Raw genomic sequence first — 19,528 nt, 5'->3', positions numbered from 1 at the left:
TAAGAAATTAAAGAGCACCCCAAAAGATGGAAAGACATTCTATTCTCTTGGATTGGAAGAACTAACATTGTGAAAATGTCCATACTACCCAAAGGGATCTACTGATTCAATGCAATCCCCATCAAAATACCAATGGCATTCTTCACAGAAATAGCAAAAACAATCCTAATTTATATGGAACATTTATATGGAACAACAAAAAACCCCAAATAGCCAATGCAATCCTGAGGAAAAAAATAATAGATCCAGAGGCATTAAACTACATGACTTCAAATTACACTACAAAGCAATAGTAACTAATACAGGATGGTACTGACATAAAAATAGACACTTGGACCAATGGAATAGAATAGAGAACCCAGAAATCAACCCACAAACTTTCGGCCAACTGATCTTTGACAAAGGCACCAAGAACATACATCAGGGGAAAGACTGCCTCTTCTGTAAATGGGGCTGGGAAAACTGGACATCCATGTGTAGAAGAATGAAACTAGACCTGTACCTCTTGACATATTCCAAAATCAACTCAAAATGGATTAAAGACTTAAAAACAATAAAACTCCTAAAAGAAAACATGAGGCAAACACTGCAGGAAGTAGGAATGGGCAAAATTTCTTTATGAATATGACCCCAGAAGCACAGGCAACAAAAAGAAAAATAAATGAATGGGATTATATCAAACTAAATAGCTTCTACACAGCAAAAGAAACTACAGGGCAAAAAGACAACCTACACAGTGGAAGAAAATATTAGGAAGGTATGCATTCAACAAACGATTAATATCCAGCATATGGAAGGAACTCAAACAACTTAACAGTTAAAACAAAGAAATAACCCCGTTAAAAATTGGGCAAAGAAGCTTAATAGACATTTCTCAAAGTGAGATACACAAATGGCCATACACAAATCGACCATATTGAGCATATCACTAAGTGATATTGAGGATATCACTAACTGATATTGAGCATATCACTAAGCATCAGGGAAATGAAAATCAAAACCACATTGAGGTATCATCTCACCTAGGTAGACTGGCTACTATCACAAAGACAGAGAATAACAAATGTTGGTGAGGATGCAGAGGAAAGGGAACTCTCCTACACTGTTGGTGGGACTATAAATTGGTGGCCATTATGGAAAATGGTATGGAGATTCCTCAAACGACTACAGACAGAACTGCCATACAATCCAGCAATCCCATTGCTGGATGTACTCCCAATAATCATGCTGAAGGGATACCTGCACCCCAAGATTATCACAGCTCTATTTACAATAGCCAAGAGTTGGAACAAACCTAAATGTCCATGGATGGATGATTGGATAAGGAAAATGTGGTATATTTACAAAGTGGATTCTACTCTTTCATAAAAAAGAATGGAATACTGCCATTTGCAGCAACATAGATGAACTGAGAGAAAATTAAGTGAAATAAGCCAGGCAGAAATACTGCATGTCCTCACTCATCAGTGGGAGCTAAAAAAAAAAAAAAGAAAGAAAAGGGAATGAAAGAAAGAAAGAGAGAGAGAGAGAGAGAGAGAGAAAGAGAGAGAGAGAGAAAGAAAGAGAGAGAGAGAAGGAGAAAAGAAAAAAGAAAAGAAAGAATTACAATAATACATTGAACTTTCAAAAAATAAAGAACAAAACTGTGGTTATTAGAGGTGGGAAAGGGAGAAGAGAGGGGGTTAGAGAGAAATTAGTTGAAGCTCACAAAAACTGATTATGTTTGATAAATGTGATTATACTAATTATCCTGATTTGATCACCACATATTGTACCCATGTATTGATATTCAATTCTATACCCCACAAATATATATAATCAATTATTTTCAATAAAAAAGTCAACAATAAGAAAACCCAATTTAAAAATGGAAAATGATCTGGATGAATACTACATCAAAGAACATATACAGATTGCAAACAAATATGATGTTCAACGTTACTTGTCATTAAGGAAATAAAAATAAAAAAACAACATTGAGATAGTACTACATATGTACTAAAAGGCTAAAATAAAAAAATTGGTAATACTAAGTGCTGAAAAAGATATGGAATACCATGAACCCTCATTCATTGTCAGGAATGTAAAATGGTATAGCCACTACAGAAGACATTTGTCATAAAACTAACCATAGACTTTCCATATGACCTAGCAATCATGCTACTAGTTACCCAACTAATTTGAATAGTATGTTCATACAAAAATCTATACACAAAAGATAATGGCAACTTTATTTATAATCACCAAAAACTTGAAGCAATCTAATTGTTCTTCAATAGGTGAACAGATAAAATAAACTGTGGTAATTCATGCAGTGGAATACTACTCAGTGATCAAAAGATACAAGCTATTAATCTACACAATATAGATTAATATTAAATTCATATTGCTAAGTAAAAGAAGACAGACTGCAAAGACTATATATTGTATGATTCCATTTATATGAATTTCTGGAAAAGGCAAGATATAGAGACTGAATACAGATCAGTGGTTTCTAGGTGTTTGAGAAGGGAGGAGGTTGACTAGGTGAAAAACAAGGGATTTTTAGGGTCACAAAACTATTCTGTATGGTATTGTAGGGGTGGATATATATTATTAACCATGTGTCAAGATCCATAGGACTTTATGGTACAAAGAATGAACCTTAATGTATGCAAATTTTAAGAAACCAGCCATGAGGGTCAAAGATACCAGGATGGAATTCAGACTGTGACACAAAGATCTAACTGTATTACGGACAAATGACATAACCTCACCAAAGGGATGGGAAGAAAGAGATGCTGACCTAAATAACTTTGGAAATGATTGTGACTGTAAGACAAAAGACAAAAGGAACTGTGCATAAGGACCATACTCTAGTTGATTAATTTGTTTCTCTCAGTGGTACAGGTTGACAATTTTGAAATTTATGTACACATATACTGCTATTGATCAATAAGTAAAATCATGACACATGGTGAAAGCCAGGTTTCTCACTCCACTCCACTGGAGTGGAAAGTTACAGAAAAGCAAAGCAAGTAAGCTAGAATGTACCAGGTAGTACCACTTTAGAGTTGGAAACAGCAGTATGTATTCACAGTATGAATAGTAGCTTAATATAGACTCTAGTAAGTGTGTGTGTAATTATAGGTATGTGTGCATACATGGATGAGGATATATACATGTATTTATTTCCTTGTTCTCTCTGCTGAGTTGTCTAGAAGCAATGTCATTTCAACAGCAATGAGCAAACCCAGTGCCCAGAACCTAGTTTTTAATACTTTATCTAATAAAAGGAACGAAGGATCCTTGAAGAAATGGATGCTTCTAGGGTTCTGGCAAGAAATATACAAGAGTCTGGATCATCTTGAAGTGCTAGGAAGTAAGAAAGTGCTCAAAAGACAAAACCATGGGAATGTGCCAAAGGTCTCAGGAACCAACTGAAAGGGCTCCCACTAGCCAAAGCTGGAGCATTTTGAGAAACAAAATAAATACTGTAAAGTTACATTATAGCTCAAAGTATAAAATAAGCATCCATGAATCCATATTGATGTACATCAATGATTGAATAAATAAATGGGAAAGAATAGGAAAATCTCTCATACAGAAGATTTCCTGATAATTTATGTACATACTCCACTCTCAACGAGGTAGAGCATAACTCCTCACCCCTTAAGTACTGGCTACACATAGTGAGACTCATTCCTTCTAAAAGGTACTGTATTAAAGGTGGGGAGTAAAGAAAGTAGCTTCACAGTGAAGAAACGTGGGAAGCACTATTTTAGCCAGGGAAATCTATGTTAGCCAGATGATGAGTGTTAACATCAACAATGATAAGCAAATTTGGAATCATATATCCTTGTTATGTTGTTGAGAGTTCATATCTCTGTGCTCTTCTTCCCAAAAACCCGTAGTTGCAGTCTAACCATGAAAAAAGCATCACGCAAACTCAAGTTGAAGCACCTCCTACAATACCCCTGAGCAGGACTCCTCAAAATTATCAGTCATCAACACAAGGAAAGTCTGAGAAACTGTTACAGCCAAGAGGAGCCTAAAGAGACATGATAGGAAGTAAATGTGATTTAATACCCTGAATGGGATCCTGGAACAGAAAAAGGACATAAGGGGAAAATTAAATCCAAATAACATAAGGATATTAATTAATAATATGTAATGTTCCAATATTAATCATTAGCGGTGACAAGTGTATCATAATCACGTATGTTAACAATAGAGAAACTGGGTGTGAAGTTCGCTTTTAAGAAAAAGTTCTCAGAAAAGGAATAGGAAGTAGATGAAAAAAATGATCTACCATTCAGTTTTCCGGGGTATTGTCATTAAGGGGCGGAGGGAAGTCACAGAAACCGCAGAAGATGGTACTAGGGCTCCTAAGCTCTCTTCTGCTCCACCCCCAGGCCTGATCCCTGTGGATTCCAGGGCTGCTCAGAAGGAATCTTCATGCATCATTGACGCCCTGACCCCAGGTCGGCCATCGCTGCCCAGAGCCCTCCAGGACAGGCTAATCAGAATCGGAGAGCAGCGCAGCAGCAACCCGTGTGGCCACAGGGCTAAGGACAGATGACGCTCGAGCCTTTCGCCTCCTCGGCCAGGATGTCCCCAGGGCTTTCCCAGACAAGAGGTCGCCTCCGACTGGAACCAGGTTCCGGGTCCAAAGGTTTTCCCCAAATCCACACTGACATAGACGTTTCCTCCCCATTGATTGACAGTAGACTTTGGCTTCAGGGAAGAGCGCGGTCTCCAGGATATAAAATTATTTTGTAGATACTGGGTGGACCCTACAAACCAAATGGGTCCCTCAATACCCAGTCCCTCAGCCTCCTGGGATAGGACCTTGGAATCTCGAGCCCCTGTCACTTGTTCAGCCACTGCCTCCAGGAATGGAGGCGCCTCGTCCCACTAATCGACCCCGTGATTCTCCAGCCCTAGGACCTGTTGGCCCCGAGCTCGGGCCTCATCCAGACGGCAGACGGGTGCTGCGGAGGTTCGCGGCCAGGAGTAAGCTAGTGAGCGGTCCCCGTCCCCGTCCCCCTCCTTCCACCCCCACCTCACAGAAACACAGACTCCCCAAACCATATGCCAAGAAACTACCTACATTTTCTGCCCCCAACTCAGCTTTAAGGAGGTCTGGCCCCATTTATTCAGTCATTATCCAATGTTTGAGTGTCTGCTTTGTGTCAGGCACTGTCCTTGGCGTCTGAAATCCTGTACATCAAACTAAACCAGGAAAAAAATCCCCGCCCTCGTGGAGCTTATATTCAAATGGCGGACAAGAACAATAAGTAAAACAACAAGTACACTGTAAAAGTGTCATAAAGTAAAGAATGATGTACAGAAAAAGAACAAGGTAGAGAAGATGAGGGAGCCAATCATAAGTTTAAGTGTTATCATCAAGGAAGGCTTTACTGAGGGGTGACATTTGAGCTAAGTCCAGAAACAGGTGAAGAAGCGAGCCCTGTGGTTACTGCTGAGAAGAATGTTCTAGGACGACCCTCTGCAGTACCTAGGGCTCTACTGGGGAAAGCACTGAGGCTGCAGCAGGAATGGAGGTGGGCAGACTTCAGGAAGGACTGCCTGTAGGGAAATTGTAGGGATCTGGGTTTGTGTCACTTATTCCACTTCCTGTTTGTGCCTTGGGCTTCCTTAAGTCCTGGAGATTGGGGGAGGGTGAAGGGCCTGGTGTTTGAACAAGGTTGGGAGACGAGGGAGCAAGCTGGGGTGGGGTCCTACTCCCAACTCTGTCTCTTCCCTGTGCTCTTTCTCTTCTGCTTCCAGGGTTTGAGATGTGATACTGATACGTTCAGCAAATCCTCCTGGATCTAGAGGAAACTGTCTCCATATGGCATGGCATAAATGTAATCGCTGGAAGCTCAAAAAAACTGATTTTAAGAAACGATGAGTATGGAAAACAGAATGTAAATATCTCAATAATGTTTTATATTGATTATGTGCTGAAATTATAATATTTGGGATATATTAGGTTAATTAAAATATATTAAAGTTATTTCTACCAGTTACTTTTTTAGTATGGGTTCTAGAAAATTTTAAATTACCTATGTTGTTCACATTTGTGATCCAGATTATATTTCTATTGTAAAGCACTGTTCTGATGTTTAAGTCTATGATTCATTTCAAGTTAGTTTTCATATATGGTGTTCATTCTTTTCCTTATCAGTTTGTTACAAAATTGCTTGTTGACAGGACATCTTTACCCCCACAGAATTACCTTGAAGCTTTTTTTAGGAGCATATAGGTATGGGTCAATTTTTGTACTCTGTATTCTATTCCACTGATCTCTGACTAGCCTTATGTCAATACCACAGTTTTGATTACTTGAGCTTTATAGTAAGTCATGAAATCAAGTCATGTGCAAAGAAAAAGGTTCTCTATGATTTCAATCCCTTTAAATTTAGTGAGACTTGTTTTAGGGCCCAGAATGTGTTTTTTTTTTTTTTTTTAACAAAAAATATCTATTTTACTCTTGGTGGATGTTCTATTTATAAATGTCAGTTAGGTCAAGTTGGTTCACATTGAGGTTTAGGTGTCCTATATAATTTTTGACTTTTTTAAATATAATTTTTGCTTGTTTATCAGTTAATGAGAGAGGAGTATTGATACCCAAATATAATTGTTAATTTGTCTATTTATTTCTTAGTTCTTCCAGTTTATACTTCGTCTATTTTGCAGTTCTGATGTTAGGCACTTATACATTTATACCTGCGTCTTCTTGTGATACTGACTTTTATCATTTAAAAAAAAAATCCTTTTTTGTCTCTATCAACACTCCTTATCTTAAAGTCTATTTCTTTCTTGTGTTAATATAACCATGTCAGTTTTCTTATTAGTAGTATTTACATGGCATATCTTTTTCCACTCTAACTATCAGTCTATTTTTGCCTCTATCAACACTCCTTATCTTAAAGTCTATTTCTTTCTTGTGTTAATATAACCATGTCAGTTTTCTTATTAGTAGTATTTACACGGCATATCTTTTTCCACTCTAACTATCAGTCTATTTTTGCATTTGTATTTAAAATGTGTTTCTTATAGGTAACGTATAGTTGGTCTTGTTTTTTTATCTAGTCTGACAGTTTTCCTTTTTTTGTAATTTTAGTCTGTTTACATTGAATGTGATTATTTATATGACTGGATTTTTGTTTGACATTTTGCTATTTGATTTCAATTTGCGCCATAGCTTTCTTGTTTATTTTTCTCCTTTCCTATCTTCATGTCAAGTTAATAATTTTTAGTTTATGGCTTTAATTCTTCTAGTGGCTTTTTAGCTATATTTCTTTGCATTAATTTTTATTGTTGATGTAAGAGCTGGAACATGCATCTTTAACTTTTCACAATCTACTTAAGGTAACATCAAACTACAACCAGTAAAATACACGACACTTGTAATAGTATAGTTTTATTAACTCACCTTTATACTAGTGCTGTCATGTAATTATATCAATATACACTATAAACTTCACAATACAGTGTAATAATTTTTGCTTTAAATAGTCATATGTCTTTTAAGCATTGGCTTAAATATAGGAGGATACTTTAAAAAGTTTGTGGAAAAATGAAATTAAAAGATAATATGAATCTTTTCTTGAATTTAAAAAAATATTTACTTGTATATTTTTGTGGGACACAGTGTGTTGTTTCAATACATGCATATACTGCACTATGATTCACTTAGGGTAGATAGCATAATTTTGTACCTGTTAGTCCACCACTTCATCTCCCCTCCATTGCAATGAACATGGGAGTGCCGATGTCTTTTTGATATATTGATTTCATTTCCTTTGGATATATACCCAGTAGTGGAATAGCTGGGTCATAAGGTAGATCTATTTTTAGTTCTCTGAGGGGCCTCCATACCATTTTCCATAATAGCTTTGCCAATTTACATGTAGGAGAGTTCCCTTTTTACTCTGCATCCTTGCCAGCATTTGGTATTCTCTGTCTTGTTGATAGCAGCCATTCTCACTGGGTGAGATGATACCTCATTGTGGTTTTAATTTGCACTTCCCTGATTAGGCATGAAGGAGTGTGGAATGTGAATTGTGTGAGGACTGCATTCTCCTAAGCCATGTTCCACCCTTACTCTTGTTCTCTTCCTAGTAACTTCTTTACTGCTCCCTTAACATCTTTATTTCTCAAGGTGTAGATGAGTGGGTTGAGCATTGGAGTTATGAGTCCATAGAAGAGAGCAAGAAGCTTGCCCTTCAATTTGGCTGCATTGCTTTTGGGTGCCATATGTGCATAGCCACTAATGGCAGAGCCATAGAACATAAGGACCACCAGCAGATGAGACCCACATGTGTTGAAGGCCTTCTTGCGACCTTCAGAGGATTGGATCCTTACTACTGCTCTGACAATGTTGATGTAAGAGAATAGAATTAATCCAATGGGGATAACCTTTATGACCACCACAGCTGCATACATCTCCACTTCATTGATCCATGTGTCAATGCATGACAACTGAAGAATGGCACTTACCTCACAGAAGAAATTCTCCACCTGGTATTGACCACAGAGAGGTAACAAGAAAGTCAACACTGTCTGTACCAAGGAGTTGCTGAAACCTGTTACCCAAGCCACAGCTGCCAGTTGTCGGCACAGCCGAGAATGCATGATGACCATGTAATGGAGAGGGTGGCAGATAGCTACATAACGATCAAAGGCCATTACTGAGAGAAGCACACATTCAGTGGATCCTAGACCAAGGAAGATGAAAAGTTGAGCTATGCATCCCTCATAGCTAATCTTTCTCTGATGGCTCTGTATATTTATCAGCATCTGGGGGACAGTAGAAGTTGTATAGCAGAGATCCAAAAAGGAGAGATTAGCCAGAAAGAAATACATGGGTGTGTGGAGTCTGGGATCAAGGCGGGACAAGATAATGATGGTTGAATTCCCAAGGAGTGTCAGTATGTAGAAGATGAAGATGGCCCCCAAAAGAACCATTTCTAGTCTGGGCCATTCAGAGAAACCTACCAGAACAAAGCCACTGGGGCGATGGAAGGTGTTATTGAATCTTATCATTGTTGTACTACTTGCTGGAAACACCAAGGCCAGAATTTGGGGAGCCTGGTTATCCTGTGCTTAGAACTTCAGGTTGGCTCATGAACCTGCATGCAATAGGGGATGATGAAACAAATAAAATCATTAAAATATTGCCTTTTATGGCCTCAGAAAAGTACCCATAAACAATACTGCATCTGTATTTTAGCAATAATATTTTAATCCATGATTTTTTCAAAATCATGAGGTTTTACAAAAGCAAAGACAGAAAAGATGTATTACAAAGTATTTGTTGTAAAAAGGTGTTGAATCTGTTGAGACTGAGAGAAATGGAGACTTCATTAGACCTTCATTAAGTCTATAATTTATTCAGTATGTTTTCTAACTTCACTCCTTTCAGTTCCATTTGCGTTCTTGCTGCTTTTTAATGCATTTCTGTTATAGAAGATGGAAAGTACCCTCAATGAAAGGCACTATCAGTTAGTAAAGACAGATTCTCCTTTCTGCTTTTTGTAATTAAGTTAATATGGATAAAACTTCAAGGACCTGAGGAAATAAACTCATGGAACTAATTTATGTTGATATTTAGCCAACAGATAATTAGTAGGACTTATCATGATTTGAACTAATATCACAAAAATTTTCATTTATTTTGCTTAAATCAGCAACACATTTATATTGTATCAAATAATATATATTTATATGAAAAAACATAAACTATAAAAATGTTTGTAGTTTCTATGCGTGGTTTCACTATTCCCCATCTAACCACACCTTTAAGAAGAAAAATTCTCAAAGTAGACTTTCCTGTAATTAAGCTTCAGTTTCATAAAATCTTCAGTTTTCTGGAAAAATATACCTACACATTGGATTTTATGTAGCAAAGTGGAAAAGGCTGTGAAGAATATTTTTTAAATTCTCTGATGTTTGTCTTGGATTTGGCAATTACCAAATATATGTCATGCACACATACACATTCACATACACACAGTCACTGTCTAGATGCTTCATTTTCCTTATTTGTAAAACATATAATTCAATGAGAATGTTTTATTCAACCTTTGAACTATGAACTATATAAGTATTACTATTAAAATAATAATAAAAATAAAGCGATCTTATTGAAAGGCTTTAACAATCACTTAAATATAGCATTTAGCTTCATTTTTAAATAATTTTTATTTTCAAGATATAGTCTTGTGTAATTCTTTCATTCACCATTTATTGCAGAATCTTGGGCAGTAATAACTTAATCTATCTTTTTTGAATTGACAGGTAAAATTTCATGTATTTATTGTGTACAACATGGCATTTTGAAGTATATACACATTGTGAAATGACTAAATCTAGCTGATTAGTATATGTGTTACCTCCCGTACTCATTATTTTTGTGGTGAGAACATTTAACCACTCTCTTAGCATTTTTCATGAATACAGTATATTGTCATTAACAATAGTCACCATGTTGTGCAGTACATCTCTTGACCTTATTCTTCCTTACTGAGATTTTGTATCCTTTCACCAACATCTCCCCAACCACCACAACCACCCCAGCCCCTGGTCACCACCATTTTATTCTTTAGTTCTAGGAGATCAATTATTTTAGATTCTACATCTGAGTGAGATAATGCAGTATTTATTTTTCTGTGCCTGGCATACTTCATTTAATCCTCACAAATTAACTAATTCACTAGCCATATCCATTTTATAGACAAGGACACTGAGTTTCAGAAAGTTTAAATAACTTGCATATAATCACATAGATAGTAAATGGCAGAGTAAGCTTTCAGACTCCTGGTCTGCCTGAGAGAAAATCGTATGCTTTTAACTGCTATTGTATGTAGCCACCAGGATTAATGAATAAACCTGCGGTGTGTCAATAAACATTCACTTAATAACATAGTTATAACATTAGATATTTTCTGATAAAGACAAAATCTCATCTCCAATTATCTGCATGCCTGAGTTTAAGGTCACTCTTGTCTGAACTTAGAGATGATAAAGTACATTAGGCAAGGTAGGATTGCACCCTGGAAAAAACATGAGGTGCTATGTTATGCACCATTGGTATATTTACCTTATTATAAAATTAGAAAAAAATAATCATAATGTTTCAGAATAGAGAATTGCTGAATATATTTTTCTTTTCCACTAATTAGATTATTATATGGTCAGTAAAATTAATTTTAAATATACAATGCCTTTTCAAGATTCTCACAATATCTTAGTACATGAAACAGGCAATATAAAATGTGAAGTTTTTTTTCTGCTATTGTAGAAATGTATATAAGTGTATATATACAGAAGCATGAGAATACACACAACAAAAATGATAATTGGGATCATCTCTGGGTTTGAGATTATTAATAATATTCATAATATAATTGTGGTCTGCTTTTCCAAATTTTATTGAGTATTCTTTTTGTAATGAACAAATATATAATAGATGTTATTAAACAAGTCACCTCCCTCAAGGACATAAGAGTTCTTGTTATTAGATTCTTGTCATAATGTTTCCATTACCAGAAAGTATACCTGATTTTGTGCTTTAAATCTTCCCTCTCCAGACCCATGATTAATCACTCAAACAGGCACTGAGAGTGCAGACTCCATATATTCCATTTATATCATATTAATTTTATTCCCTTGGGCAATCGTCTCAAATAACTGTCACATGAACTTTGTTACGGCTGATGTAAAACAGTACAGAGATGAACAAAATAAAAGATTTCAATACTGATTAGTTGTTTCTTTTATAGTGATTATCTTTCCATGCTGGCTAAAAATATTTTAGTTTAGTCATGAATTTTTTCATGGTTAATCATATTCACAGTGCAAATACACAGAATTATTTGACAGGCAGCAAGAAAAAATTAAAAGTTTAATTCCTTTGGGTTTATTTATTATCCCACTAAAATGTATAATGTTCCTTGTATATATCATTTACCATTCATACTGAAATTTAATACAAGTATATTTTTTATGGAAAGAAGTCATTCTACAGCATATGAAAACTTCCATTCATAGTTGGTCATTTGGACAGTGTAGAAGAACTTTCAGACCTGAGAAGGCATCATAATGGGAAGCAAGGCACTGAAAACAGAAGTGAAGACACCAAAGACAGATTTCACCTAATTCAAAATTTTGTCCATGGCAAGTTTAACCTCTACCCTTCAAAGGATATTACTCACTGCTAATTTCAGGGAAAAATTTTCAAAAAAGAAAGAAAGAAGTATTCTAATGTTAGTGATGTTTCCTGAAAAGAATAAACTGTAGGATGGCTTTTATTATTCAGGGACATATTTCAAAGACCAATCATCAAATAGTAAGTCTAAGTTGGAGGTACATTCAAAAATAATTTTTACATCCTACTTCATCCAAACAAATATCTCACAACAATAATTCCAAAAAGTTTTTCCTAGCACTTTCTTTAATAGTATAAAATGTCTTTTTTTTTTATCTTTAGTAGAAGAAGACATAATTGTGAGCAAGATGCATAATCAAATTGCTCTTGGAAACAAGTATATCTCTTTGTACTGTTTATCAGGTATAATAACAAACTCATTGAACATTTGCAAGATGCATGTCAGCAAACTTTCTGTATTCTTGTGATGTGTTGCCAAAATTAGTCTGTAGCCCTAAACCCACTGGTAATCCTTTATGGATTAAATTACACATATATAGAAATATTACTCTCTAGTAAATAGGGACTCATTCACTCGATTAAGTTATTTTCTAAAACTCTAAAGCGATTTTTTTTCAAATCTACATTGGTTTGGGAGGAAAGATTAATTGATGCTTTAGAAGAATTACCAGCATAATTTCCCCCATTTAGCTATTCCCGTAATCAACAATCCCACATATTAAAAAAAATTACCCAGCCTAACCTCAATACCTTATTCACTCTTCCTATTCAAATTTAAATATCGCTATTCTTTTCTCTTTCACTGTAAATAAATTTTATTCTTTCTTCCCTGACATATTCACAGAATTTTAAACTTTTAAAATTAATTCTATTAATGTGTTTCTTATAAAATAAATACAATAAAATTTTCTTTTTATTTTGGTTTGATAGTAATATGAGGAGAACTTAATTCATTCACATTTTGAAATAATTGATATATTGGCTTTCCATTGTGTGATTCATGTTTTTGAAATGTTTCTTTGGTGTTTTTTTTTTTTTTAAGATTTTTTTTCTTTATTTTTCAGAAATTTGCTTATTCGTTTTTTATGAGTTTCTTTTTATTATGCATGTTCATGGGGTACAAAGCTGACTGTCACCAACCACCTATGTCCAAGATGTGATGATCATCAGATCACAACACTATCGGTATGCCCATTACCACAAATTGCCAGTTATTTTTAATTCGCATACCATGAGTGCACCTCTCTCCTGCTGTTGTCTGTAGTCTCACTCTCCATAAGACAAACTTATTTGTTGTCAAACTCACAGTTTTCCACTTCTAAGGTAGCGATTTACTCCTTGTAGTTCCTTCTAGGTCTAACCTTCTTCATATAAAATCTCATCATAATATTAACTCTACTCATCTTTTATACCATATTTGAAAGAATGCAACGATACCTAGAATCTCCTTATCCTCAACTCTTCAGGGAATAGAATGACTTTTGGATGGGATGTGCTAGAAATTTTGACCTTGGGGAGCCAATCACCCAGTTGCAGTTAAACAGACCTCATGAAGATAATAACTTGAGCCATGAGGAAAAATATAAAAAATAGTATCTGCTTACAAAATATTAAAAATATAAAAAATAAACTACATACAAAGCAAATGAATTCATAATTCTTTCATTTGGCTTTCCCACAGAATAAATCCTGAATTTTTCTCTAGGTTATTTTTTTTCTATTATTTATAAATAGACACTTAAGCCAATTTCCAGGTTCAAGGAAAATGTCAAATCCAATTGTAATGATCCTAGGCCTCTTTTACTGAAATCTTTTTCTGAGGAATCAATGTTTTCTTTAGGGTTTAGTAAAAATTGTGGCGAAAAAACACATTCTCTGGATTTATTTTTGAATCCATAGTCCCTTTTAATAGAAATATACCCAATTCATGAATCTTGAAATGAATATTTCATGCTTGCCTTGTGCTAGGTACCTTTTATTAGAGCTTAATAAGAATTACATCATTTTGTTTTTCTTGGAGACACACCAAAGCAGTATGTTGTCAAACTTGTATTTTTTTCAACCTGATAGTTGAGAAATTGTGTCAGTATCATTTCATTTTGCATTTCTGTTATTATGAAAGAGTTTGATATTCTTTTTGTATGTTTCAAGGCCATTTGCCTATTTATGAAATATTTGCCTGTATTTGAAGATGCCATCTTTCACTATTCCTTGATATCTGGAGGCTCTTTTAAGGAGTTGGCCCTTTACCATAATTTGCCAATTATTAATAGAATTTTGGGGGGTTGTCATTTATGGTTTTATTTTACTTAATACATTTTTCCATTGAACTATAACATCCATAGAAAAATGTAAAGACCATAAGTGTATAGAAGTACACAGTCAAAGGAGACCAGGCCAGAAGCTCACTCATGTACCTCTTCCTAGTCACCATACCCTCAAATGCTATTGAAACCATAATCATATTAGCTCGTTTTCTAAATTTGGGTAATTGGACTCATCTAGTATATACTATTTTGTGTCTGGTTTCTTTTGCTAAACATTACGTCTGTGAGATTCATCTATGTTTTTGCATATATCATTTATTCTTATCACCATATACTTTTGCATTTATAAATATAGTACAATTTATTATTTTTCTTTCATTTGGATAGTTTCATTAGGAGGCTATTATAGCCTGTTACAAATAGCTATTACTAAAAGTATGTTATTGTACATGTCTTTCAGTGAACAAATACATACATTTCCTTGGTTCTTTAAGTAGGAGTGAAATTTCTGGTTTAAAAGCTATACAGTACATTCAGTTGTAGTAGAAACTTTCAATGAGTTTCCAAAGGAACTGAAATAATTTATACTCCCACCACCATATATGAGCATTCTTTTCCCCCATTGCCTCTTCACTTGCAATATCAATTTTAAAAAAATAAATAAATTATCTTTTCTGTTTGTTGTGTGAGAGGTATATAATTATGACTGAATTTACATTTTCCTGATGACAATGAGAATGAACAACTTTTCAAATTAGCCATTTGTATGTTCTCTTTTTAAAATGTTCAAGTCTTTTATTCATTTTTTCTATTGGATTTTTGTCTTTATCTCATTGATTTCTTTTTTTTTTGTCAGACTCATACAATTTTTAATTCTTTTTTTTTTCAGTATTTGCTTTATTTTTTTTTAATTTTTTAAAATTTTTTTAATTTTTTATTTTTTAAATTTTATTTTGTCGATATACATTGTGGCTGATTATTGCTCCCCATCACCAAAACCTCCCTCCCTTCTCCCTCCCCCCCTTCCCCCCAACAATGTCCTTTCTGTTTGCTTGTCGTATCAACTTCAAGTAATTGTGGTTGTTATATCTTCTCCCCCCCCCCGGTTTTGTGTGTGTGTGTGTGTGTGTGTGTGTGTGTGTGTGAATTTATATATTAATTTTTAGCTCCCACCAATAAGTGAGAACATGTGGTATTTCTCTTTCTGTGCCTGACTTGTTCCACTTAATATAATTCTCTCGAGGTCCATCCATGTATCTCATTGATTTCTAACAGCTCATTCAATGAGTACTTAAAAAATAAATGCATTACAAATATATTCCAATCTGTGGCTTATTGTTTTTTCTCTTTTTATAATGTCTTCTTAACTTATAATAGACATCTTTAAAATAAGCAAATATATGGTAAACAGTACAATAGATCTGATGTGTCCATCACACAGCTTCCAATAATAATCAATATATAATCCATTTTGTCTAATCTACTCCCTATAAATAATTTATACTCCCTCTCAATAATTATTTTGAAACATCTCAAACATCATTTATTTCATCTGTATATATTTCAGTATTCATCTCTAAGAGAAAAGGATTCTTTTCAAAAAATGTAACTGTTTTTGCAACATTAAAAAGTTAATAATAATTTTCTTATATGATCAAATATCCAACAGTGTACATATTAATTATATTTTTGATGAAATATGTTCTTAAATACATTGTACAATTTGTCAAAATTTTCCTTTTTGATTGGTGCTTTGTCTGATTAACAGAATCTTTCTCTATCTCAAGGCCACGAAGTTGTCTTCTATCTTGTTCTAGAACTATTATTTTTGACCTCCAACACTTAGATATATATTCCATTAGTAATTGATTTTCATATATTATGTGTAATATATTCTTATATATTATGTGTCATATGTATTTTTTTCTAGTTAATAGCCAGTTTATCCAGCATCATTTATTGAAAATATCATCCTTTTCCCACTGCACTGCTCTGTACCCTTTATCATAAACCACATAAATTTTACCCAAGTAATTGTGAGTCTGTCAAGTTTCTACTCAGTTTTTCTTTTCTGGCACCAATACCAGTCAATACCATATGGTCCAAATTAATATAGCTTCAAATAAGTCCAATATGTGGTAGCACAAGTCCTCCAAATTAGATTTCATTCTTCAAGTTTACCTTGAACAATTTTAGTTCTTTGCATTTCTATGTGAATTTTAAAGGCAGCTTAATAATTTTTTTTAAAAAACTGCTGGATTTTTTACCTGGATTATTCCCCCATGTAAAATTCCTTTCTAAGTTTCCAAATCTGAGCCAGTTCACAGACCTAGATTCTGTCAATTGAAAAGAAAAGGATAGGCCCTCTTGAAGAAGCACCCTTCAATGCTGTAGTAAGTCTATTCAGTAGCAATTCATGCAGTTTTCCTCTAATACAGTCTAGGATCATTTACCAGACAAACTGTATAGTGAAGAAATGGAAATACCCACATTTTTGATGGAATGCTAGATGTCTAAGCTAACATTGATACCAGGGGACCCAAAATGCCTGGCTACAGGAAAAAGAGCCCCATGTATTGGTGACCCGTTCAGATCATATATGCTTCTACATGTAGAACAACAGCCCAGATATCTAGCTGGTCCCTTCATGGTAATCTGCTGGATTCAAATCTCAACATTACTTTTAACTGTTGCCAGGTTGGTCATGCATCAGTGGTAAAAGTCAAATCTACCTTGGTGAAAAAATATCTGTATTATGAGACCTTTACCTACTTAACTTCCATCCCTGCCACATGGTCCCTTTGTAAATTAGCCCATCAAGCAAGAATTTCATGCCTCGGAATTGAGGCTGACTGAAATCCACAAAACTTTATTTGTCCACCAGATTTTTGAGAATGGCCTCTTTATTCAGAACAGTTTCTACCCTTTCATAAACATTCACGTAAGGCATAAGTACCCTTCTACCATATGTCCAATCCAAGAGATCCATACTCATTTCTCTGTCCCAGTCTTCACTATTAATTCTCCAATCTTGCTCCTTTCAATTTCTGAGTATCCCAAAAAACCATTATCCACTGCTCATAAACGAAAAAAGCTCCATATCTGTGGCCATCTTACTTCTTAACAAATAGGAAAACCTGATATTCTGTTCAAAGATTTGATACTTGTAATGATGGCAACTTTGTTAAAGATCAGTTGATCAATCAATCATTTCTTGGCTCTCTATTCTGTTCCATTGGCCTATATGTCTATTTTCCAGCCACTACCATGCTGTGTTGATTACTATAGCTTTGCAGTATATTTTGAAATCAGGTAACGTAATGCCTCCAGCTTTGTTTTTCTTGCTTAAAATTACTTTAGTTATTCAGGGTCCTTTGTGGTTTAGTATGAATTTTCAGATTTTTTTTTTCTCTTTCTGTGAAAAATGCCATTGGAATTTTGATAGACCTTGCATTGAATCTGTAGATTGTTTTGGATAATATGGATATTTGAATAACATTGATTCTTCCTGTCCGTTAACACAAGATATCTTTTCATTTATTTGTGTTTTCTTCAATTCCTTTCATCCATGTCTTATAGTTTGCAAGTGTACAGATCTTTCACCTCATTGGTTAAATTTATTCCTAAGTATTATATTCTTTTTGATGTGCTATTATAAATGAGATTGTCTTTTTAATTTACTTTTTGGGTAGTTCATTGTTACTGTATACAAACGCAACTGATTTTACAAGTTGATCTTGTATCCTGCAACTTCAACAAATTCACTTATCAGTTCTAACAGGTTTTTTTTTTTTTTTTTTTTTTTTGACCGGTAAGGGGATCGCAACCCTATGCACGGTGTTGTCTGCGCTCAGCCAGTGAGCGCACCGGCCATTTCTATATAGGATCCGAACCCGCGGCCTTGGTGCTACCAGTGCCGCTGCGCTCCCAGTGTTGCACTCACCTGAGTGAGCCACGGGGTCGGCCCAGTTCTAACAGTTTTTGGCGTAGTGTGTTCAGGATTTTCTATACATAAGATCACATCATCTGCAAACATAGTTTTACTTCTTTTTTTCTGATTTGGATGCTTTTTTGTCTTTCCCTTGACAAATTGATCTGGCTAGAACTTCCAGTACTGTGTTGAAAAGGAGTAGAGAGAGTTGGCATCCTTGCCTTATCGCTGATCTTAGAGGAAAATCTTTTAATTTATGATGTTAAATTATGATGTTAGCTATGGGTTTGTCATATATAGCCTTTATTGTATTGAGGCATATTCCCTCTGTATCTAAATCTGTTGAGTTTTTATCATGAAGAGATCTTGAATTTTGTAAAGTATTTTTTCTGCTTCTATTGATCATATAGTTTTTATCCTTCATTTTGTTAACATGGTGTATCACATTGACTTACTTATATTGAATCACTCTTGCATCCCAGAGATAAATGTCATATGATCGCGGTATATGGTGCTTTTAATGTGCTGTTGAAGTTGGTTGCTACTATTTTGTTGAGAATTTTGGCATCAATGTTTACCAGGGATATTAGCTTGTAATTTTCTTTTCTTGTAGTTTCTTTGTCCGGTATGAGGGTAATGTTGGGCATGTAAAATGAGTTTGGAAGTGTTCTTTACAGTATTCTCATCTGCCAGATATTTTGAGCACAATTTCATCTGCTGTGCTGCAAGGCACATTTAGTAGTAGAGCTCTTTGCATCCTGAGGAAGTTGCAGTCTTTTTTCTTTCTGGACCCCAGTAAAATACTCAGCTTCATATGTTACACAGCAAACATATCAGAACCCAACATTCAAATTAGCTATAATTCCCTCTAAATTCCAAAGTAGCCAAACAATAATTCTTCATCTTTCTAAGTTGTGTGGTGCAAGATTCAGCAATTGTCACTTTGGAGAAGAAAATATGTTTTAAATCTCTAAGTCACCTGAAATTTCACTAAGTTGCAGACCTCTGAATTTTAATGGGTTTTTTTTTACCATGTGTATTAGTCTATTTTGTGTTACTATAACAGAATACTTGGAACTGGGTAATTTATAAAAAAAAATGAAATTTTTTGCTTACAGTTTCTGAGGCTGGGAAGTCCAAAGTCTATCTGGTGGTGGCAACAGTGACCCA

At 34.7% G+C, this 19,528-nt stretch overlaps 1 protein-coding gene across 1 annotated transcript; it reads right to left on the bottom strand.

The window, feature by feature from the left end:
• Positions 1–8,091: 8,091 nt before the first annotated feature.
• Positions 8,092–9,036, bottom strand: LOC134378442 (putative olfactory receptor 2B8). The gene has a single exon (XM_063097548.1). The coding sequence runs from the start codon at positions 9,034–9,036 to the stop codon at positions 8,092–8,094; it is 945 nt and encodes a 314-aa protein (XP_062953618.1).
• Positions 9,037–19,528: the final 10,492 nt, after the last annotated feature.

Source organism: Cynocephalus volans, chromosome 5 (assembly GCF_027409185.1).
Source record: "Cynocephalus volans isolate mCynVol1 chromosome 5, mCynVol1.pri, whole genome shotgun sequence".
Classification (NCBI taxonomy): Eukaryota; Metazoa; Chordata; class Mammalia; order Dermoptera; family Cynocephalidae; genus Cynocephalus; species Cynocephalus volans.
Note: the sequence above shows the minus strand (reverse complement) of the source record. Positions and strands in the feature narration are given on the sequence as shown.